At 50.5% G+C, this 23,531-nt stretch overlaps 1 protein-coding gene across 3 annotated transcripts in view; it reads left to right on the top strand.

Annotated features, from left to right (window-relative positions):
* The window catches only part of DUSP9 (dual specificity phosphatase 9), a 41,626-nt gene extending 18,296 nt beyond the window's left edge, over positions 1-23,330 (top strand). For all 3 annotated transcript variants that reach the window (XM_075578390.1, XM_075578389.1, XM_075578391.1), the window contains exons 2-5: positions 3,214-3,944; positions 13,026-13,501; positions 18,065-18,508; positions 19,784-23,330. In XM_075578390.1, the coding sequence (XP_075434505.1) occupies positions 13,144-13,501; positions 18,065-18,508; positions 19,784-20,091 (1,110 nt within the window). In that variant the 5' untranslated portion in view covers positions 3,214-3,944; positions 13,026-13,143 and the 3' untranslated portion in view covers positions 20,092-23,330. The remainder of the gene's footprint in view (positions 1-3,213; positions 3,945-13,025; positions 13,502-18,064; positions 18,509-19,783) is intronic.
* Positions 23,331-23,531: the final 201 nt, after the last annotated feature.

The raw sequence follows: 23,531 nt of genomic DNA, 5'->3' as shown, positions 1-23,531 counted from the left end.
TAGTAAACGAAACCGTTTCCTAAATGATACAGGAAGAATGGTGGAGAATGCGTCGCATGGCTGTTTATTGCAATTACAGCTACAGGTCACCACGTGGGGCTGCACCTTTAAACCTTTTTAAATTCCTACAATGCATTGCTGCGCCGTTTGGCACAAGGAGAGTTAATGGCGAGGGACCTGATGTGGATCCCTGCAGCTGTGTGCTGCTGCATGTGCAGGCGTGTTCAGGAATACGATCATGCCTCCTCATCTCAAAACATCTCTCGGCCCCTAACGAGTCACTGCAGGTTCTGTTTGCCAAGGCCTTTCCTTAGGCCAGCGCCTGGAAATCACGCATAAGCTGTTCCAGGAAACCTGCAATTACACATCCAGGAAAGGGGAGAGAGATTTGTGTGTGTTTCAGTGTTTCTCCCAGCCCTTGCTTCCCTTGGCTGCCAGAGTGTCCTGCAGAACATCGCCGTGCAGGACTACGCCACATCAAAACTGCTTCATTCTACTCTCTCCCTTTTTTTTTTCTTCTACCAGAGTGGCCTCCAGCTACGAAGCTTTAAATAAGGCTGAAAGAAGTGTCATTGTTAAAACAAAAATGTCATGCAGCTGCAGGGACAGTGTGGTTGTCTGTGCTCTGTCACGAGGTGGTATTGATACGAAAAGATTGAATTCACATGATGAGTTACACACAGTGATCTGAGGCTGTGTAGAGACCATTCTGTACTTGTCAAAGTCACGACAGAGTGTATTTAGGTCTGTGTACCAAGCTTCCGAAAAATCCCCCATAGATACACAGCAGTGCACATGGATTTTCTTTTTTTTTTTTGCCTGGGTCAAATGCAAGTTGTTAGAGAGAGGGGTATGTGGGGGAGTTTTGAGGCCCGCAAAGAAGAGGAAAAAAGTGAGGCCAAATTGGATACATCCCATTATAAATTGTATCAATCATGTAACTCTTCCCTAACTTCTCGAGTGGACACTCCCTGAGCCGGAAACTGACCCACACAGGGCAAAGTACCAGATGAACGATTTGGTACATTGATGCTGAGAGACGCAGGATACAAGAGTCGTGTTTATGGCAATAAAGGGCATTTATTATGCCTTGTACATAACCCCGAAGAATCGTACTGAAACCCAAATTGTAATCTCTTTGGATCAAGTATTATCGTAACTGATTAAACCTGGAGTACTGAGTATTTAATTGTACTGTGTACCCCCCCCCAGATTCATCAAGCTCCTGTGCGAGTTGGCTGTCCCAAAATGCTGTAAACTCTAATTGACTTGAAGGTAACAACTATTCGGGGGCATTAACCCTCAAGAGCTCAACTCCAGTCCTCAATTCCCCCCCACCCCCCCCCCCCCCCCCAACATGTCAGGTTTTCAGAATATCCCAGCTTCAGCACAGGTGACTCAATCAGTGGCTCAGTCAAAGACTGAAGCAGTAACTGATTGAGGCACCTGTGCTGAAGCTGAGATAGCCATAAAGCCTGACTTGTTGGGGGGGCTTGAGGACTGGAGTTGAGCGCCCCTCTGTTAATTAACCCATAGCTGCTGTAACCCCTTGTGTGCTCCTGCATTGTATTACCACCTCCTGCACTGTATATACCGTTACGGATATACTGTGCAGTGCACTAGAGATATGTCTTGTTTTTCCTGTTTATTTTGTGAATGTTGATGCAAATGTACTGATAAATTCACACAAAACACGTGTTATGTTTTGTGCCCATATTTTTTTTTTTTAGGAAATCACAACGTTGTCAGATTTTGACGGGTATTTCATAAATGATGAGAAAGTTGACAAACCCGCCAACAAAGAAACAAAAAGTCCAAATGTGGGAATGGATTGTCACCCCCAAGTTGGGCATTTGAATGTTATTTTCTTTAATTACTTGTAAAGTTGTGAATGTCCAAGATTTGCGCCTTACAAAACAGCGTGCACATGTTTCACCGATCTCCACTGCACATGTCCAGCTACGGAAGATGCGGTGCGCACTTCTGCAGCTCGCAGAGGAGTGCTTTGGCAAATAGGTTTTCGCCATTGGTTCTTGGAGGGCATCAGACATTGTGGGTTGGTAGCTGCAATAATGACTGATCTTCAATAACATTGTTGGAAGTAATCTTTTGTATGGTGAGTGGGTGTGACCCAACATGGCTCTCAGAGTGGATCTGTAGCTCATACTTTGAGCTGTCTGAAAGGTACAGTTCAGCTGGACCATCATGTTGTTCTTATATACAGTACAGTGTTGGAATGTAGAGGGGGCAGATAGAATGTGTGAACCCCCCTCTCTGCAGAAAAGAGAGGGTGTGCAGAATGGATTTATCTGACTCCGAAAAGACATAAAAAGCCTGTAACCCCTTCACTGCCCTGCAGCACAGAAAGGGGTTACATTTATAGACTTGTCATCATTCATTACCAATGGTAAATGCCTCCAGTGGGGTTTTATAACAATCCTAACAGTTTGGTAATGATCTCGGCCCCTCCTTATTATAACTGTCCACCTGAAGTTAAGTAAATACAGGAAGCAGGAAAGTAAATACAAATGTTAGTGTCATTGAAAGCAATATTACATTAAAGATGTGTACAAATATTACAGAGGCAATTGATGTGTGCACACACATCGGAGAGGTCTTGTATGTACATACCCTAACACTCTCGGGGTGCTCTGTAAGAAGCCATCTCCATTCATTCTTTCAGCCCCATAAACAATATTTTGTCATTTACAATTCCACGTTTCATCGGCTGCACTTTCCTGGAGACTGTGTTCATTCTGTATTAGAGCCGTTGATGTATTCAAATTAAAAGAGCAAAGAAGAGCAATAAATACTGAAATGTGTTAATTGGATCCCTGTAATACTATACATAATTACGGTGTCTGCAAACTTGATGCAAAGTTCTGCACAGCTCCATACATATTGTGAGAAGTTTCTCCCCCCATATGTAACAGGATGGAGGTGGGATACCCTTCTCTTATGATGGTTTGAAGTAGCTTAAACTCAGCACATGGAAGGATTTGTGTTATATTCTCCTCCATGCTGAGGTCCTGTCCAGAGGAAACCTACTAGCAGCACATGTGAGGGGTTGGGGGGGGGGGGGGGGGAGGAGGGGAGGAAGTCGGGGGTGGATTTCCAGGAAAACGGGCAGTGAGAGCCTCTCCCACCAGTTCGTCAGTTATTTCCCACATGCAGGCATCGTCTTTCCAACTCTGTCTGCTTTCCCCATTCCAGGTCCCTAGGATACCCAGCACTTCGATCCGTGTGAATGCAGTAACACCCCTAAACTCTCTGAGCTGGGCAGGAGAGAGACAAACCGCAAGGCATCTCTCTTCATTGTTTTTATCTCGCCCCCACACTGGAAAACACCTGGATGACTACTTGCCAAAGACGCACGATCAAGAGGAGGGCCGCTCTTTTAGCCGAATTGCGAGTCGGCATGTCGAGTGGCTTTGGATAGCCAGCACGATACAGCTGGATTAAAGGGAAGAGAACATTGGACAAGGGAATTCCCTGAATTTACAGAGAGCAGACACGAAAATGGGCAGGGTCGCTGGCCACACACAATGGCGTAGGACAGACACAGGAAGAGAAGCAATATCATCTGAATGAAGAGTATACACACATTGTTTTTACTGTTGTACACCAACGTGCGTACAGCAGAAAGGGAACACTCACATACAGGACATCTTGATAAGGACGTCGCAGTTACCGAGCTGAGCTAACAAGGACCTTCCCTCTGCGCTCTTTCATGGGATTACTGCAAGACGTTGGTACAGTACAGCCAGAGGCCAACACAGTGATGGAGTGAGACCCAGTTACATCCCAGGCAGGACTCTAGCAGGAGTCATGGGCAGCATACTCGGCAGTAACCTGGGAGCGAAACAAACTTCCTTACAGTGAGGCGTTTCACCTGCTGATTGCAGAAGAGTTTCCTACGGAGAACAAGCACTTGGCTAAACAAGGTGAGCATCTGTAGTTATGATACCGCACATTACGCGCGTGTGTGTAGTATATATATATACTGCAACGGTACAGTGTGCTAACTAAGCATACCCAGGACTCATATAACAGACAACTAAAGAGGGCAGGCACACATTCTGAAAACTGGTTTATTGGGTCCAACCAAAACGTTGGACCCAATAAACCAACTTTCACTATGGGTGCTTCTGTACTGTGTATGTGTGTATATTATATATTAAATATATATATATATATATATAGTGTGTGTGTGTGTGTGTATTTGCTTACAAGTGTGTGTGTGAATAATTATATATAGTCCTGCAGTCCTTGTCCATCCCTCCATCGCTGGCGGGGTATACAAATGCATTAAAGGTACTGTAATGTGTGTCTGATGTACAGTATATAAAACGTATTTACATTTTAGAGCAATTTCTGGCATTCTGACCCATCAGAAACCGCTAAAAAAAAAACATGTAGAAATAAGCCACGATTTCATATGTCTCGCATGTCCACATTAATTACGTAACAAACATTGTAGCATTCTATTTGTACAACATTTATACAGCAAGCTGTTACAATGCAGAGGGACAGCCGGTCAGCCGGTCAGACTTTGTCTACTGACGCATTTCATGAGGCCAATATCACTTCATCACGGGAACAGACTCGAGTGATTTAGGAGGCACCACCTGAATCTGTGGTCTGCTGATAATACATTGCCCTCCTCTGTTTGTCACCTGTGTGTCGTCGTAATATTTACATCAGTGTTATCTCGCTGTCCCAGGACATGCGTCAGAATGACATGTAAAGCTGCTGGTAAAGGATTGTTAATTGGTGACAGGAAGAAAAAAAACACAATCAGACAGAGATGAATAGGCCGGACCTATCACGCCGCTTTGTGGCGACGTACCATTACCCGCCGCAAAGCGCTTCGTGGGGGCGTACCTTTACCTGCCGCAAAGCGCTTCGTGGCGACGTACCTTTACCTGCCGCAAAGCGCTTCGTGGGGGCGTACCTTTACCTGCCGCAAAGCGCTTCGTGGCGACGTACCTTTACCTGCGCAAAGCGCTTCGTGGCGACGTACCTTTACCTGCAGCAAAGCGCTTCGTGGTGACGTACCTTTACCTGCAGCAAAGCGCTTCGTGGCGACGTACCTTTACCTGCCGCACAGCGCTTCGTGGCGACGTACCTTTACCTGGCGCAAAGCGCTTCGTGGCAGCGTACCTTTACCTGGCGCAAAGCGCTTCGTGGCGACGTACCTTTACCTGCAGCAAAGCGCTTCGTGGGGGCGTATCTTTACCTGCAGCAAAGCGCTTCGTGGCAGCGTACCTTTACCTGCCGCACAGCGCTTCGTGGGGGCGTACCTTTACCTGCGCAAAGCGCTTCGTGGGGGCGTACCTTTACCTACCGCACAGCGCTTCGTGGCAGCGTACCTTTACCTGCAGCAAAGCGCTTCGTGGCAGCGTACCTTTACCTGGCGCAAAGCGCTTTGTGGGGACGTACCTTTACCTGCCGCAAAGCGCTTCGTGGCGGCGTACCTTTACCTGCAGCAAAGCGCTTCGTGGGGGCGTACCTTTACCTGCCGCAAAGCGCTTCGTGGCGGCGTACCTTTACCTGCCGCAAAGCGCTTCGTGGGGGCGTACCTTTACCTGCCGCAAAGCGCTTCGTGGCGACGTACCTTTACCTGGCGCAAAGCGCTTCGTGGGGACGTACCTTTACCTGCCGCAAAGCGCTTTGTGGCGGCGTACCTTTACCTGCCGCAAAGCGCTTCGTGGCGACGTACCTTTACCTGCCGCAAAGCGCTTCGTGGCGACGTACCTTTACCTGCTGCAAAGCGCTTCGTGGCGACGTACCTTTACCTGCCGCAAAGCGCTTCGTGGGGGCGTATCTTTACCTGCCGCAAAGCGCTTCGTGGTGGCGTACCTTTACCTGCCGCAAAGCGCTTCGTGGTGGCGTACCTTTACCTGCAGCAAAGCGCTTCGTGGGGGCGTATCTTTACCTGCCGCAAAGCGCTTCGTGGCGGCGTACCTTTACCTGCCGCAAAGCGCTTCGTGGCGGCGTACCTTTACCTGCCGCAAAGCGCTTCGTGGGGGCGTATCTTTACCTGCCGCAAAGCGCTTCGTGGCGGCGTACCTTTACCTGCCGCAAAGCGCTTCGTGGCGACGTACCTTTACCTGCAGCAAAGCGCTTCGTGGCGACGTACCTTTACCTGCCGCAAAGCGCTTCGTGGGGGCGTATCTTTACCTGCCGCAAAGCGCTTCGTGGGGGCGTACCTTTACCTGCCGCACAGCGCTTCGTGGTGGCGTACCTTTACCTGCCGCACAGCGCTTCGTGGTGGCGTATCTTTACCTACCGCAAAGCGCTTCGTGGCGACGTACCTTTACCTGCGCAAAGCGCTTCGTGGTGGCGTATCTTTACCTACCGCAAAGCGCTTCGTGGGGGCGTACCTTTACCTGCGCAAAGCGCTTCGTGGGGGCGTACCTTTACCTGCCGCAAAGCGCTTCGTGGGGGCGTACCTTTACCTGCGCAAAGCGCTTCGTGGCGGCGTACCTTTACCTGCGCAAAGCGCTTCGTGGCGACGTACCTTTACCTGCCGCACAGCGCTTCGTGGGGGCGTACCTTTACCTGCAGCAAAGCGCTTCGTGGCGACGTACCTTTACCTGCGCAAAGCGCTTCGTGGGGGCGTACCTTTACCTGCGCAAAGCGCTTCGTGGGGGCGTACCTTTACCTGGTGCAAAGCGCTTCGTGGCGGCGTACCTTTACCTGCCGCAAAGCGCTTCGTGGCGGCGTACCTTTACCTGCCGCAAAGCGCTTCATGGCGGCGTACCTTTACCTGCCGCAAAGCGCTTCGTGGGGGCGTACCTTTACCTGCGCAAAGCGCTTCGTGGGGGCGTACCTTTACCTGGTGCAAAGCGCTTCGTGGCGGCGTACCTTTACCTGCCACACAGCGCTTCGTGGCGACGTACCTTTACCTGCGCAAAGCGCTTCGTGGGGGCGTACCTTTACGTGCCGCAAAGCGCTTCGTGGGGGCGTACCTTTACCTGCCGCAAAGCGTTTCGTGGCGACGTACCTTTACCTGCCGCAAAGCGCTTCGTGGTGGCGTACCTTTACCTGCCGCACAGCGCTTCGTGGGGGCGTACCTTTACCTGCCGCACAGCGCTTCGTGGCGACGTACCTTTACCTGCCGCAAAGCGCTTCGTGGGGACGTACCTTTACCTGCCGCAAAGCGTTTCGTGGCGACGTACCTTTACCTGCCGCAAAGCGCTTCGTGGCGACGTACCTTTACCTGCCGCAAAGCGGTTCGTGGGGGCGTACCTTTACCTACCGCAAAGCGCTTCGTGGCGGCGTACCTTTACCTGCCGCAAAGCGCTTCTTGGGGGCGTACCTTTACCTGCCGCAAAGCGCTTCGTGGTGGCGTACCTTTACCTGCAGCAAAGCGCTTCGTGGCGACGTACCTTTACCTGCGCAAAGCGCTTCGTGGCGGCGTACCTTTACCTGCCGCAAAGCGCTTCGTGGGGGCGTACCTTTACCTGCCGCACAGCGCTTCGTGGCGGCGTATCTTTACCTACCGCAAAGCGCTTCGTGGCGACGTACCTTTACCTGCCGCAAAGCGCTTCGTGGCGACGTACCTTTACCTGCCGCAAAGCGCTTCGTGGCGGCGTATCTTTACCTACCGCAAAGCGCTTCGTGGCGACGTACCTTTACCTGCCGCACAGCGCTTCGTGGGGGCGTACCTTTACCTGCCGCAAACCGCTTCGTGGCGGCGTACCTTTACCTGCCGCAAAGCGCTTCGTGGCGGCGTACCTTTACCTGCCGCAAAGCGCTTCGTGGGGGCGTACCTTTACCTGCCGCAAAGCGCTTCGTGGCGACGTACCTTTACCTGCCGCAAAGCGCTTCGTGGCGGCGTACCTTTATCTGCAGCAAAACGCTTCGTGGCGGCGTACCTTTACCTGCCGCAAAGCGCTTCGTGGCGGCGTACCTTTACCTGCCGCAAAGCGCTTCGTGGCGGCGTACCTTTACCTGCCGCACAGCGCTTCGTGGGGGCGTACCTTTACCTGCCGCACAGCGCTTCGTGGGGGCGTACCTTTACCTGCCGCAAAGCGCTTCGTGGGGGCGTACCTTTACCTGCCGCAAAGCGCTTCGTGGCGACGTACCTTTACCTGCCGCAAAGCGCTTCGTGGCGACGTACCTTTACCTCCCGCAAAGCGCTTCGTGGGGACGTACCTTTACCTGCCGCACAGCGCTTCGTGGTGGCGTACCTTTACCTGCAGCAAAGCGCTTCGTGGCGACGTACCTTTACCTGCGCAAAGCGCTTCGTGGCGGCGTACCTTTACCTGCCGCAAAGCGCTTCGTGGGGGCGTACCTTTACCTGCCGCACAGCGCTTCGTGGCGGCGTATCTTTACCTACCGCAAAGCGCTTCGTGGCGACGTACCTTTACCTGCCGCAAAGCGCTTCGTGGCGACGTACCTTTACCTGCCGCAAAGCGCTTCGTGGCGGCGTATCTTTACCTACCGCAAAGCGCTTCGTGGCGACGTACCTTTACCTGCCGCACAGCGCTTCGTGGGGGCGTACCTTTACCTGCCGCAAACCGCTTCGTGGCGGCGTACCTTTACCTGCCGCAAAGCGCTTCGTGGCGGCGTACCTTTACCTGCCGCAAAGCGCTTCGTGGGGGCGTACCTTTACCTGCCGCAAAGCGCTTCGTGGCGACGTACCTTTACCTGCCGCAAAGCGCTTCGTGGCGGCGTACCTTTATCTGCAGCAAAACGCTTCGTGGCGGCGTACCTTTACCTGCCGCAAAGCGCTTCGTGGCGGCGTACCTTTACCTGCCGCAAAGCGCTTCGTGGCGGCGTACCTTTACCTGCCGCACAGCGCTTCGTGGGGGCGTACCTTTACCTGCCGCACAGCGCTTCGTGGGGGCGTACCTTTACCTGCCGCAAAGCGCTTCGTGGCGGCGTACCTTTACCTGCAGCAAAGCGCTTCGTGGCGGCGTATCTTTACCTGCCGCAAAGCGCTTCGTGGCGACGTACCTTTACCTGCCGCAAAGCGCTTCGTGGCGGCGTACCTTTACCTGCCGCAAAGCGCTTCGTGGCGGCGTACCTTTACCTGCCGCAAAGCGCTTCGTGGCGGCGTACCTTTACCTGCGCAAAGCGCTTCGTAGCGGCGTATCTTTACCTACCGCAAAGCGCTTCGTGGCGACGTACCTTTACCTGCCGCAAAGCGCTTCGTGGCGGCGTATCTTTACCTGCCGCAAAGCGCTTCGTGGCGACGTACCTTTACCTGCCGCAAAGCGCTTCGTGGCGGCGTACCTTTACCTGCGCAAAGCGCTTCGTGGCGACGTACCTTTACCTGCCGCAAAGCGCTTCGTGGAGGCGTACCTTTACCTGCCGCACAGCGCTTCGTGGCAGCGTACCTTTACCTGCCGCAAAGCGTTTCGTGGCGACGTACCTTTACCTGCGCAAAGCGCTTCGTGGCGACGTACCTTTACCTGCAGCAAAGCGCTTCGTGGAGGCGTACCTTTACCTGCCGCACAGCGCTTCGTGGCGACGTACCTTTACCTGCGCAAAGCGCTTCGTGGCGACGTACCTTTACCTGCGCAAAGCGCTTCGTGGCGACGTACCTTTACCTGCAGCAAAGCGCTTCGTGGCGACGTACCTTTACCTGCCGCACAGTGCTTCGTGGCAGCGTACCTTTACCTGCCGCAAAGCGCTTCGTGGCGGCGTACCTTTACCTGCCGCAAAGCGCTTCGTGGCGACGTACCTTTACCTGCCGCAAAGCGCTTCGTGGCGACGTACCTTTACCTCCCGCAAAGCGCTTCGTGGCGACGTACCTTTACCTGCCGCAAAGCGCTTCGTGGCGGCGTACCTTTACCTGCCGCAAAGCGCTTCGTGGCGACGTACCTTTACCTGCCGCAAAGCGCTTCGTGGCGGCGTACCTTTACCTGCGCAAAGCGCTTCGTGGCGGCGTACCTTTACCTCCCGCAAAGCGCTTCGTGGGGGCGTACCTTTACCTGCCGCACAGCGCTTCGTGGCGACGTACCTTTACCTGCGCAAAGCGCTTCGTGGCGACGTACCTTTACCTGCGCAAAGCGCTTCGTGGGGACGTACCTTTACCTGCCGCACAGCGCTTCGTGGGGGCGTACCTTTACCTGCCGCACAGCGCTTCGTGGCGACGTACCTTTACCTGCCGCAAAGCGCTTCGTGGGGGCGTACCTTTACCTGCGCAAAGCGCTTCGTGGGGACGTACCTTTACCTGCCGCAAAGCGCTTCGTGGGGGCGTACCTTTACCTGCGCAAAGCGCTTCGTGGGGACGTACCTTTACCTGCCGCAAAGCGCTTCGTGGGGACGTACCTTTACCTGCCGCACAGCGCTTCGTGGCGGCGTACCTTTACCTGCGCAAAGCGCTTCGTGGCGACGTACCTTTACCTGCCGCACAGCGCTGCGTGGCGACGTACCTTTACCTGCCGCAAAGCGCTTCGTGGCGACGTACCTTTACCTGCCGCACAGCGCTTCGTGGCGGCGTACCTTTACCTGCGCAAAGCGCTTCGTGGCGACGTACCTTTACCTGCCGCACAGCGCTGCGTGGCGACGTACCTTTACCTGCCGCAAAGCGCTTCGTGGCGACGTACCTTTACCTGCCGCAAAGCGCTTCGTGGCGACGTACCTTTACCTGCCGCACAGCGCTTCGTGGCGACGTACCTTTACCTGCCGCAAACCGCTTCGTGGGGGCGTACCTTTACCTGCCGCAAAGCGCTTCGTGGCGGCGTACCTTTACCTGCAGCAAAGCGCTTCGTGGCGACGTACCTTTACCTGCGCAAAGCGCTTCGTGGCGGCGTACCTTTACCTGCCGCACAGCGCTTCGTGGCGACGTACCTTTACCTGCCGCAAAGCGCTTCGTGGCGACGTACCTTTACCTCCCGCAAAGCGCTTCGTGGCGGCGTACCTTTACCTGCCGCAAAGCGCTTCGTGGCGACGTACCTTTACCTGCCGCAAAGCGCTTCGTGGCGACGTACCTTTACCTGCCGCAAAGCGCTTCGTGGCGGCGTATCTTTACCTGCCGCAAAGCGCTTCGTGGCGGCGTACCTTTACCTGCCGCACAGCGCTTCGTGGCGACGTACCTTTACCTGCCGCAAAGCGCTTTGTGGCGACGTACCTTTACCTGCCGCACAGCGCTTCGTGGCGACGTACCTTTACCTGCCGCAAAGCGCTTCGTGGGGGCGTACCTTTACCTGCCGCAAAGCGCTTCGTGGCGACGTACCTTTACCTGCCGCAAAGCGCTTCGTGGCGACGTACCTTTACCTGCCGCACAGCGCTTCGTGGGGGCGTACCTTTACCTGCCGCAAAGCGCTTCGTGGCGACGTACCTTTACCTGCTGCAAAGCGCTTCGTGGGGGCGTACCTTTACCTGCCGCAAAGCGCTTCGTGGCGACGTACCTTTACCTGCCGCAAAGCGCTTCGTGGCGACGTACCTTTACCTGCCGCAAAGCGCTTCGTGGCGACGTACCTTTACCTGCGCAAAGCGCTTCGTGGCGACGTACCTTTACCTGCGCAAAGCGCTTCGTGGCGACGTACCTTTACCTGCGCAAAGCGCTTCGTGGGGGCGTACCTTTACCTGCCGCAAAGCGCTTCGTGGCGACGTACCTTTACCTGCCGCACAGCGCTTCGTGGGGGCGTACCTTTACCTGCCGCAAAGCGCTTCGTGGCGACGTACCTTTACCTGCCGCAAAGCGCTTCGTGGGGGCGTACCTTTACCTGCGCAAAGCGCTTCGTGGGGGCGTACCTTTACCTGCCGCAAAGCGCTTCGTGGTGGCGTACCTTTACCTGCCGCAAAGCGCTTCGTGGGGGCGTACCTTTACCTGCCGCACAGCGCTTCGTGGGGGCGTACCTTTACCTGCCGCAAAGCGCTTCGTGGGGGCGTACCTTTACCTGCCGCAAAGCGCTTCGTGGGGGCGTATCTTTACCTGCGCAAAGCGCTTCGTGGGGGCGTACCTTTACCTGCCGCAAAGCGCTTCGTGGCGACGTACCTTTACCTGCCGCAAAGCGCTTCGTGGCGGCGTACCTTTACCTGCCGCAAAGCGCTTCGTGGGGGCGTATCTTTACCTGCGCAAAGCGCTTCGTGGGGGCGTACCTTTACCTGCCGCAAAGCGCTTCGTGGGGGCGTACCTTTACCTGCGCAAAGCGCTTCGTGGCGACGTACCTTTACCTGCCGCACAGCGCTTCGTGGCGGCGTACCTTTACCTGCCGCAAAGATTAATGTGAGAGTCTGTTTTTTCCGACACACATCTGTTAGCCGGAGAGATTAACGACACCTCTGACCTCTGATGTATTTGACTGAGAAGAAAGTTAGAAGAAAATGAAGGCCCCAGATGCAGAACTGGGAACATGCCATTATCATACGTGTATTTGCTTCCTCCCTCTCCAGTCCCATGTACACCGATCCCGTGGCTCACTAATTACAGGCAAAATACTTTGTGTAATCCAAATGACTCTTAGGCCCTGATCCACAGAAGGGTGTGTTACTGCAAATCCTCAGCTCCCATTCATGTGAGTAGGAGTGAACACGTGTTAAACTTACCACCCTTCTGCTCTGTCGCACATTCATTTGAGGTAGTGAAACCTTAGCGGAACAACCAACATTAGTGCATTTAAAGAAGAAACATATGAGGTTTCAAAAGCTCGGTACACTATAAATTAATCAGTAAATGACTTCAATGTTGGTTCGCTAAATTGTATTACAACGTACAATGAATCTGCTCTCCTCTCGTACGGCTAGTAGGACTTTGCTCTCTCTCTCTCGCGTTACTCAGCTCTACGTTCCCTAAGTGCGAGTGGCAAGTCAGCATGGTATAGAAGAAGACTCTGATAGCCCCAATACTACTGTTACATGCCAAGCTCCCAAATACCTGGCACTGTTCAGTGCATTTGTATAGCGTTTGGCTTACTCTCCCACACTCACATGTGGGGAAATCTGCCCTGTTTTTCCATTTTATTTCAAATCCCATTTTTTTTGCTAATTCTCTGTTATCTAATCATCATTTTTGTTCTTCAAAATGGTCCTCACTGTTCTCTGCCCCCTCTCCTGTTCTCCAGAGAGATGCCCTGAACCAGCAAACCAAGAAATAAGAGATTGCCCTGGGCCTGTCAGGCCTCACAAAAAGGGGGGGGGCCCCCCTATTTAGCTGACTTGGTCCGTGTTGGAACCCGACGGATGGAGTCCCTGTGTAAATCCACGTCCTGGCTGCGGGAGGAGCTGGACTCTCATGCCCAGGGCGTGCGCGTTCTGGACTGTCGCAGCCGGGAGCTCTACGACTCTTCGCGCGTGGAGAAAGCGCTGCACGTGGCACTTCCTGGCCTGATGCTACGACGGCTACGCAAGGGGAACCTGACCGCTCACTCGCTGCTCCCGGGCTCCCCACCAGCAGCGAGGGGAGCGGTCCTTCTATATGATGAGTGCACGGCCATCCTGCCAGGGCGCGTTGGGAGCCAGGCTGAGGAGCAGGAACCAGTGCTTGTGACTCTGCTCCACAAGCTCCGGAAGGAAGGCTGTCCGGCCTACTACCTACAGGGTAAGCAGCCTTAGTGGGCATCTCTGGTTAGTCCTCCTATACAGCCCAGTGATACTCATTACTGCTGACCTGTGCTCCTGCCACAATGGTATCATTATGCAATCCGATATAGGACAATGCAGCCCTTTTGTTACATAGTAGCTATGTCAAGAATAGACAAACGTTTCTGCAGGTCTCTGGTAGGGGGTTACACGGCAGTGGTCTGCAAGTGTGTGTGTCGGGAAAGTGCTTGCACCGCGCTGCTTTGAAGATGTCTGGTTAGGGACGGGTTCCATGGAAATGCCACGCGGGAAAGGAGGTACGAGTGGTTGTTACAGTAAATTGTGGCTTAAGGAGTTCAGACTTATTCTACGAGAAGCAATATGAATGAAATTAAAATAGCAAGACAAAGGGAAATATCCAGCAGACACAAAGTCATTAAGAAATCTTTCCTGCCAACTGCTTAAGGCCGTTACCAGCGCTTTCATTAGCACGTTTTCTATTAATAGGAGAACTGGAGGAAACTATTAACATTTCACTTATTGCTCCTCATGACTAGAGATCGGATCTGACTTTTGTACTCCGTCTTGTAGAGAATGCGATGTCATGAAACCAGAGCGTTTTTCTCACGTTTCTATATATATATTACACACATACACACACACACACACACACACACACACACACACACACACACACACACAAAGAAACAAATGGAAACTGCTTCAGAAAAAGATTACTGGGTATTGGGTGAGAACCCCTTACTTCAGGCCAGTGGCGTAGCTAGACATTTGCGGGCCCCCGGGCAAAAGAAATTTCAGGGCCCCATTAATATTAATACTGACTGCAATTTTTTCTCCCTCCCCCCCATCCTCTATCTCGTCATCCCTATTCATCTCTCCCCATCCCTCCTCGTCATCATCATCTCTCCCCATCATCATCTCGCCCCTTTCTCTTCATAATCTCTCCCCCTACTACTCCTCATCTCCCCTCCTCGCTCCACCTCCTTCCTCCCCTCTGTCCCCTCATCATCTCTCTCCACCATCTCATCTCCATCATCATAATCTGCTCTCCCACCCCTCCTCATCAGCTCTCCCCCCTCCTCATCATCAGATCTCCCTCTCCTTAGGGTGACCAGATTTCAAATGTAAAAAAACTGGGACACATGCCCCCCTGTAACAGGGGAGTTATCCCTGTTCAGGTAATGTGCCTCTAATCCAGCAGTGTAGTGGTTAACTGCTGGTAGTCAATTAACAAACACCACCTGCCTGATTAGATTGCTTAGAAAAGCCTGTCTTTTGAGACAGGAAGAGAGACTCCTTTGCTCACACCTGAGCTGAACTTGGAGACAGAGCAGAGAGTTTGTCCTTGACTCTCACAACTTGTCTTGAGCCCTGCCAGAAGAAACAGCAGAGCTGCTTTCATGACACAGGGGAAACTTCTAAACCTGAATGCTGACAAAACCTGAGGAAAGGTAGCAACGCAGGAACAGAGAAGATTTTCCCTTCAAACCACAAGGAACAGATAAGACTTTAATTTATGAGACTTTATATATCTGCTTATTTCATGCTCTATGTTTGGGAGACATGCTTATCTAAAGGGAGTGTGGACTGCATACAGTAGTATTTCACTAGAAATACTCCAAAGTGAATAGAAGCTTTGTTTACCCCTTGTTTGGATGGTTTCCTGTTAAGGAAACAGGCGCAATAAAAGCCTTATTTAATTTCACTATAACCAGACTCCCTTGCATACCTCTGTGGGCGTCCGCCTACACCCCCCCCCCCTTTCTTTTTTTTTTGCTTCCTCCATCATCCTCACTCCCCCCGCCCCCCCATCCTCACTCTCTCCCCCTCATCCTCACTCTCTCCCCCTCATCCTCACTCTCTCCCCCTCACTTCACTCCCTCCCTCATCCTGACTCTCTCCCTCCCCCATCCTCACTCTCCAATCACCCATCCACACTCTCTCCCTGCCCCCATCCTCACGCTCTCCGCCCCCCCATCCTCACTCTCCCTCCCCCCTCTCTCCAACCACCCATCCTCACTTTCTCCCACCCCCCATCCTCACTATCGCCCTCCCCCATCCTCACTCTCTCCCTCCCCCCATCCTCTCTCCTTCCCCCATCCTCTCTCCTCCTTCCCCCCATCCTCTCCTGCCTCCCCACCATCCTCTCTCTTCTCACCCCCCTTCCTCCCACCTCCTCCCCATCCTCCCCCCAACCTCTCTCCTCCCTTCCCCCCATCCTCTCTCCTCCCTTCCCCCCATTCTCCTCCCTTCCCCCCATCCTCTCTCCTCCCTTCCCCCCATCCTCTCTTCTCCCTTCCCCCTATCCTCTCTCTTCCCTCCCCAATCCTCTCTCTCCTCGCTTCCCCCCATCCTCTCTCTCCTCCCTCCCCCATTCTCTCTCCTCCATCCCCTCCCATATATGCACACAAACACTACACTATATACACACCTACCAAACATGCAACATTAGTGTAAAACACACACACACCATATGCAAATACACATTTATATTCAACATATAAAAAACCCACTAAATATACAATATATACATGCACATAATGCATGAAACACACATATGCATTACAAATACACACATTTACCAACACACACTCATAAACACACACACATTTACCAATACAGACACACACACACACACACACACACACACAGGCATACACACACACACACACACACACACACACACACACACACACACTTACCAACACAGACACACACACACTTAGCAACACAGACATATACATACATACACACACACACTTACCAACACAGACACATATACATACACACTTACCAACACAGACACACATACACACACACATATATATACACATACACTTACCAACACACACACACCCACTTACCGACACACACAAGGAACCAGGAGATGTAGAGAGGAGCAGCTATGGAGAGTTCTGCAGCGCCACCTGCTGCCCAGAAGTGGTTAAGCAGCCAGACAACCCTCCTCCCTGCTCCTTCCTCCCTGCTCCTTCCTCCCTGCTCCCTCCTCCCTGCTCCTTCCTCCCTGCTCCTTCCTCCCTGCTCCCTCCTCCCTGCTCCCTCCTCCCTGCTCCTTCCTCCCTGCTCCCTCCGTTCTGTGATCAGCTCCGCACTCAGCAGCCGGCATCCTCCGCTCTCTTCCTACCCGCCCAAGCCTATCTCTATCAGAAGAGAGACAGATGGGCCGCCAACAGGGGGGGGGGAGAGAGAGCGGGGCCCCCAAGAGCCCGGGCTATAGCTACGCCCTTGCTTCAGGCTGTAGAAAACACAGGAATGCCCATGTAAGAATAGTTGCCAGAAGAGGTGCACGTCGGACTAGGAAGTGTCACCCATCCACCAAGTAGTTCCATAGAAAACAAAACAGTCCACAGCGCAGGTATATTCAAACGCATAAAAAAACTCACATTTATCCCATCAGATTGGCAGCAGGAAACGGTAACAGCAGCGACGTTTCAGGTCACAATGACCCTTTATCAAGTTTCTCTCTATATATATATTTATTTTTTTGTATTTATGCACAGCTATGAAGATGGCTACAATTGGTGCAGTTTTAGTTGGGTCCTACATTAGAGAATGTTCGGGCTGTGATTCCCCTCTTAACAACTTCTCCCTAACACCTCCTGTTGCTCCATATAACCTCTACCTATAACTCCCCCTAGCTCCGTGTTCCCCGTATAACTCCCCCCAAACCTATTGTTCCATATAACTGCTCTTTTGAATGTCTCCCTAATCCCTCTCATTACTGCATATAATTGCTACCTATAGCTGCTCCCTAACCCCTCACATTACTGCTGTAACAGGGACTAATCACTGTTTGAGAGAAACTGCCTCTAAATCCAGCACGGAGCTGGTTAATTGCAGACAGGCAATTAACTTGACTCCACCTGGCCACATTAGAGCTCTAAGCACAGCCTCCTGTTGGAATCAGGAGAGAGATTCCTTAGCTCACATTTGGGCTGACAGAAGGAGAGCAGAGAAGCCTGCACACAGACACTGTCATGAGCACAAAGGCTGTGCTGAGATCAAGACACCCACAGACCTATATTTCCTGGACACAGAGGACCCAGGACCCTGCCAGAGACTGACACGGAGGGACACCTGCTTAAGGTACCCCCTGAGACTTTGGGGTGATAGGCTGGTAATGGGAATATCCCTCCAGTCCTGCAGATAGGGTCTGGGGATGTAAGTTAGCCCTTACAAAGGGATAGGGGTTTGTTATTTTGTTGCTTTTTGTATGTTTTGCCTGTTATCCAGGCTCAATAAAGCCAAGATATAATTTCACCCTAAAACAGTCTCCATTTGCATACCTCAGCACACATCTCTTACAGCTGCATATAATTGCTACCTGTAGCTGCTCCTTAACCCCTCATACGGTTGCATGTATCTCTGCCTCTAACTCTTCCTGGTGCTTCATATAGCCATTCTCTGTAACTTTGCCCCTAACAGCTCCAGCTAACTGCTTCATATATTGCATTCCAACCTCAAGCAGCGACTACAGGAGATTTCCTACGTTGGCGTTAGATACTGTGCTTTGTAAAGCTATTTTACCTTTCCCTCACAGGTGGTTTCAGTAAGTTTCTAGCTGAATTCCCTCACCATTGTGAAACCAATCTGGACTCCACCAGCTGTGCCAGTAGCTCACCACTGCCCCCGACACCTGTGCTGGGACTGGGGGGCCTGTGCATCGCCTCTGATTGCTCTGATGTTGAGTCGGACCTTGACCGGGAGCCTCTGAGTGGGATGGATTCGGAAGGCATGAGCCCACGCAACCAGCCCCCATCCTTCCCTGTGCAAATCCTGCCTCACCTATACCTTGGCAGCGCAAGGGATTCTGGGAACATGGACACGTTGGCCAAGCTAGGAATCCGTTACATCCTAAACGTCACCCCAAACCTACCGAACATCTTCGAGAAGGATGGAGAGTTCCACTACAAGCAGATCCCCATCTCTGACCACTGGAGCCAGAATCTGTCCCAGTTCTTCCCAGAAGCTATTGAGTTTATTGGTGAGTACAGCCATATTTTTTATTATTAAATAATCGTTTTATTTTTGGAGTTTGATTATGAAAATGTGTATTCCTTTGACAGGCTCCATCCCACATATTCTTACATTAGCTGTTTTGGCTTGTTTCCCCTACTAAGGTCTACTCCAGTTATTTAACCCCTCAAAACCCAAGCATGTACCCGCTACTACAGACAGGCTCGCCTGTTGGGCGTTACTAGGGGTTAAAGGGCAGCAGTGATGGGTGGTCGTGCATCAATTCTACATTGCATATGTGGGTTGTTTGGGGGGTAGTGTAAGTTATATTTTCTGGAAGGAAAGAGAGAACTGGGTACAAGAGGAATGCAGAGATACTCGTCGTCATTAGATTGCTATGTTCAATTTTAATGGGGGATAATGAAACAGTTTACTCTGAACATAAACTGCTACATGAGTCCATCGCATCGTATTTAGGCATCACACAGAGGTGGCAATAGAGATTTAGGGGTAAATATCTCTGATGTGTATCTTTCTGGGCATCTTAAGGACATGATTGTGTGTGTGCATGTCTTTGAGTTTGACCTTCAGTCTGGCTTCTTACTGCCTCCCGGATAAGGTTACCTTAATGGATGTCCCTCCTCCTCCTTTGTCTGCCACTTACTGCCTTTGTCTAGAGAGCTATTTTTACCTCGTTCCTCTCTGCGGTGGAGGACACGCAGCTCGCTGGGTTATGAGACAGGCATATGAGTATCCATCTATGGGCATCGGGATATCAGATTATATTGATACATCGTAATTTCTCATAAGAATGTGCGCATATTGTCCTCCCAATCTTTTACTTCTATAAGCGACTTTACAGTTATTCCGTGACCCTCTGAGAGGACGGTGCCACGGGAGTAGTGGGGTGTACAAAAAGTAACACAGTAATGTCATATCTGCTGTACAGCAGCTTGTAAAACATATTATTGGTCATGAGGACCGCCGATACTAGGTTAGACCAAATGGTCCGTTGACTTCCGCAGTGGCCAGCACCATAGTCTTATGGAGGAGGAGGAAGAAAAAGTATCTATGGCTTATAGGAAGGGGTTAAACAGCAGAACTGTGAACAGTCTCTATAAGTTCAAAATGTTTACAGTAAAGCTAAAGTCTCCCGCAAGGAAAGAGTTATCCATAAAAGCTATGGAATGTCTCTAGCAGCAAAGCTATGGATTTTCTCTGGCAGGCTCTTGAGTGGCTCCTGTAGAATGAAGGGCTTTATATACAGTGATAGTAACATTGGATGTTCCTGTTTCCTCTCCAGATGAGGCAGCTTCCCATAACTGTGGGGTACTTGTGCACTGTCTGGCTGGCATCAGCCGATCCGTCACTGTCACCGTCGCCTACCTCATGCAGAAGCTCAATCTCTCCCTGAATGATGCCTATGACTTCGTCAAGCGCAAGAAGACTAACATCTCCCCCAATTTCAACTTCATGGGCCAGTTGCTGGACTTCGAGAAGAGCCTGGGCCTCAGCAGCCCCGATGACAATCGGCCACCTGGCCACCACTCATTCTTCACCAGCCCTGCCAGTGACGACGTCTTTGAGCTGGACTCTTTGGACTCCACGTAGGGAATGGGGCTTTCTTTCAGATTCTCACTTTGAGCATTCCTTGGCTAGTCTAAACAGCTGGAACATAGGGGAGCATTATATATGCTTTGTTCAATGCAACAGGCTAATGATGTTGGTGCTCCTGTTGTGAATGCGAAGCCAAAAAGGGACACGTGCTAATTTGCAAGTCCTCCCCCAGAATCTCCGCATGTGCAGTTCAAATCACTGTAAGATGTTTACAGGCTGGAATATGTTTGGAAGAACGAGCCGGAAGCTTATGGTTTGGTAGATCCAACACGCGTTGCACATTGCGATTACTGCTGGATGCGGCTGGCATTCATTGCACAACTCCCCAGTTGTTTAGGGAAGTTAGATGCATCTCATCCTTGCAGGGGGGTGTGCAGTTGGCAAGAGAGCATTAGAACCACCAAAGCATTCAGACCGAAAGATAACCTTACAACAGAGTCAACTTGTTACAGCTTGTTTGGGCCAGAACCTCACAGCCTTGACGTAAGAACATCAGCCAGTACGTTTTGCTAGACCTTCCAGCGGCAAGTGGATTCATATTATTCTATGAGCAGATTAATTCTGTCTTATTTATTGCTGAATTTCAGAACAGAGGTGCTAGCTACTCTAAATATAAAGTATACACGATTGGGAATAAAAACTCAAATCAGGAACATAACGTGCTCGTTCTTTTTTTTGTTTTTTTGTTTTTTAATGGATCACGGCCAGGAATCCCTTGTTTTGCTCGACTGGAATAAGCAATTCTGTGCGTGGAATCCATAAGATTGAGAATGTGAAGAGCAGAATGTGCCAGGATAGATTCCTGCCGGGATTATAGAAGAGCAGCATCATTAGACAGGATGATTCAGACCAGTCTGGGCTGGGACGTGAACATATACAAAGCCATGTATGTCTCTCGACATTTGTACAGCATTTCTATTCTGATATTTTACTCGCTTCACTTTTGGACTTTGACTGTGCTTCTCTGGAAACCGTTTGTCCTGTCTTTTTTTTTTTTTTTTTTTTTACGATTTGACTCCTTTCAGGACCGGAGTTATAACCGGTCCCAGAAAACGGAACTCAGGATTTCTTCTGGTATTTAAAGACCCCTCTCCAAGAGGGCGAGGGAGCGCTTGTGGTTAAACATGCCGTTTGGGAAATTTACATTGATGTAAAGCGCTTGGTATTACACAACTTTGCAGCTCTGCAGTGCAGGGCCAGGATTACCGCTGGTCACTGTTACGTATGCCCAGAAGGTCCAAAATACTCTGCTTTTATCAGAAATACTGCCATGTCTCGTCCGTCACAGACAACACAGCTGTGTACACTTGATGGCTGCCAGTTTACATACAGATATGATTGTGGGATGGGATACAAAGTATTTATTCAGTCAGAGATGCATGTAGAGGTTACTCAGGTTGGAATATTTGTTTTTATTTTGCCATTCTCTGGCTAAGTATAACTAGTAGGACAATACAGAACCCAAACAGCCCAGAAATCAGTCCCCTGAGATGCCTCAAAGTATTTTGTAAAACAGGATTTTCACATGAAACATTGGTTATCGACACGTTATATCATAAAGTTAGTTCCACCAAAGCCATTGGACTGCATAGCACTTATTCTAAATGGGGGGCTGTTCCAAAAGAGGCTGTGGTTGGATTATGATTGTGCTGCGATAGTGAAGTGTCATCAATGTATCCATAGTTATGTAAAGGTTAAATAAGTACCCATTGTGATGGTCTGTACAAAAAGAGAAAAGCTGGTCAGAGACACCAACTCTTCCAAATCAGGCACCCGTTCACCAGGAGGACCCAACAGCTTCACCCTGAATGTGGAAGCGGAAAGCCAGCTCATATTACCGGCACATGGACACACGTGGGCAAAGTATTATTTGATTTGTTCCCGCGTATCTTTACTATAAATATAAGTCGAACCCCTGTTATAACGGGCGTGAACCAAAGACGAAAGCTTGAACTAAAGATCCAGGCTTTCCCATTATTTTTAGCATAACAAATCTTTCCCTGGGAAGAAAAAAAAAAGTTTGCAACTTCCCAGTTTCTAAATCTTGTTCCAACCAGCTGTGGCTAGTAAAATAGTGTTACATTTCCCCCTGCAACCTTTTCAATGAGAGATGATTCTGCTCTTAATGGTCCAGATATTGCAAATTAACATAGTGGCGGTTATTCCTAAATGGTCCGGTATGGATAAACGCACCCAATCAGGCGTCGGTTTCGATTTAAGCCAATGGGCCGTTCACACCTGTTCACGCGCGCGAAGCCATTCCGAGACCCTAATAAAATCTGCCCCAGCGAGCAACTGTTTAAAGCTGCAGTTCAGTCTTTTTTTTTTTAATTTATTTTTTTACTTCAATAATTTCATGTGGGCAATCTCTAATTACCTAAAGAACTGCATAGCTGCCGGTCAATTCGTTCTCCGTCTATTGATCGGCAAAGTTTGGCGACATCTTTAAATATGGGGAATGTAAATCGTTGCTATAGGAACTAGCATGCTTGTTAAAATAGAATACATGAAAATTGGTCTTTCAAAGTTGTTGGTTTTAAAACAGAAAATGCTAAAAGTATTTTTTCTCACTACAGAACTGATTTATTAAAAAAAACACACATGCAGGATATTGCCTGAACTGCAGCTTTAATACAAGATTACAGTGAAACAAAAAAAAAAAGAAGAAAAGATGCGTTTGTAAATTAGCAAACTAGCACTCGCCCGGCAGAGTGGATAGATATGACAAAATGCTGCGGGCTCAGAAAGCGAACGAGCTGAGATGTAAATGACAGCAGTGTGTTAAACCTGCGTTATCATTGAGAGAGGTGACCAGCAGGGCGTGACAGAACAGCCAGATCATTCACTCCCAGTGAAGCCCAGAAATAACAAGCTGATTCACCTGGGGGGCAGCAGAATTCGGATTTGTGCTGTTACGTTTTCCTTGTTTTTACATTTCCTGTGAAGATTCTGCAACACGTTTCCGGACTGATGTAGTAGCCAAGAGCTGCTGAACGCTGCGATTTTTAAAGGACCACCTGTTTTTCTCGGTTAATTTTACCTTGAACTCTTGTACATTTAGGAAGTGAGTAATTTGCTCCCTTCACCTGTTAAAATAACTCTTTGTCTAGTGAAGATACGGGGAAAAAAAGGCATTATGCAAGTTACGGAGTCTCTGTCTTTTTAATTAATGACCTGCATACTCACTCTTTGTTGTACGATTTTTAAACAAAAATAAAATGCACCTTTTTTTATGCGTGAGATGGTTTATTCTAGCAAAGAAAGTGTCCTAGTGAGAGCCACCAGCAGCAGTGACTGGCCACATTATTCCCAGGCTAATGTCACATGGCTATTACCCGGCACTTTATCACAGGACTGAAGCACACTGACATTGTGTGTCAGTTCTCCGGGGCCAGTGACAAGCGGAGAGGCAAATGCACAGGTTAGTGTCCCAT

This window comes from Ascaphus truei, chromosome 21 (assembly GCF_040206685.1).
Source record: "Ascaphus truei isolate aAscTru1 chromosome 21, aAscTru1.hap1, whole genome shotgun sequence".
NCBI lineage: Eukaryota > Metazoa > Chordata > Amphibia > Anura > Ascaphidae > Ascaphus > Ascaphus truei.
The sequence above is the reverse complement of the archived record's forward strand: the minus strand, read 5'-3'. Positions and strand labels throughout refer to the sequence as shown.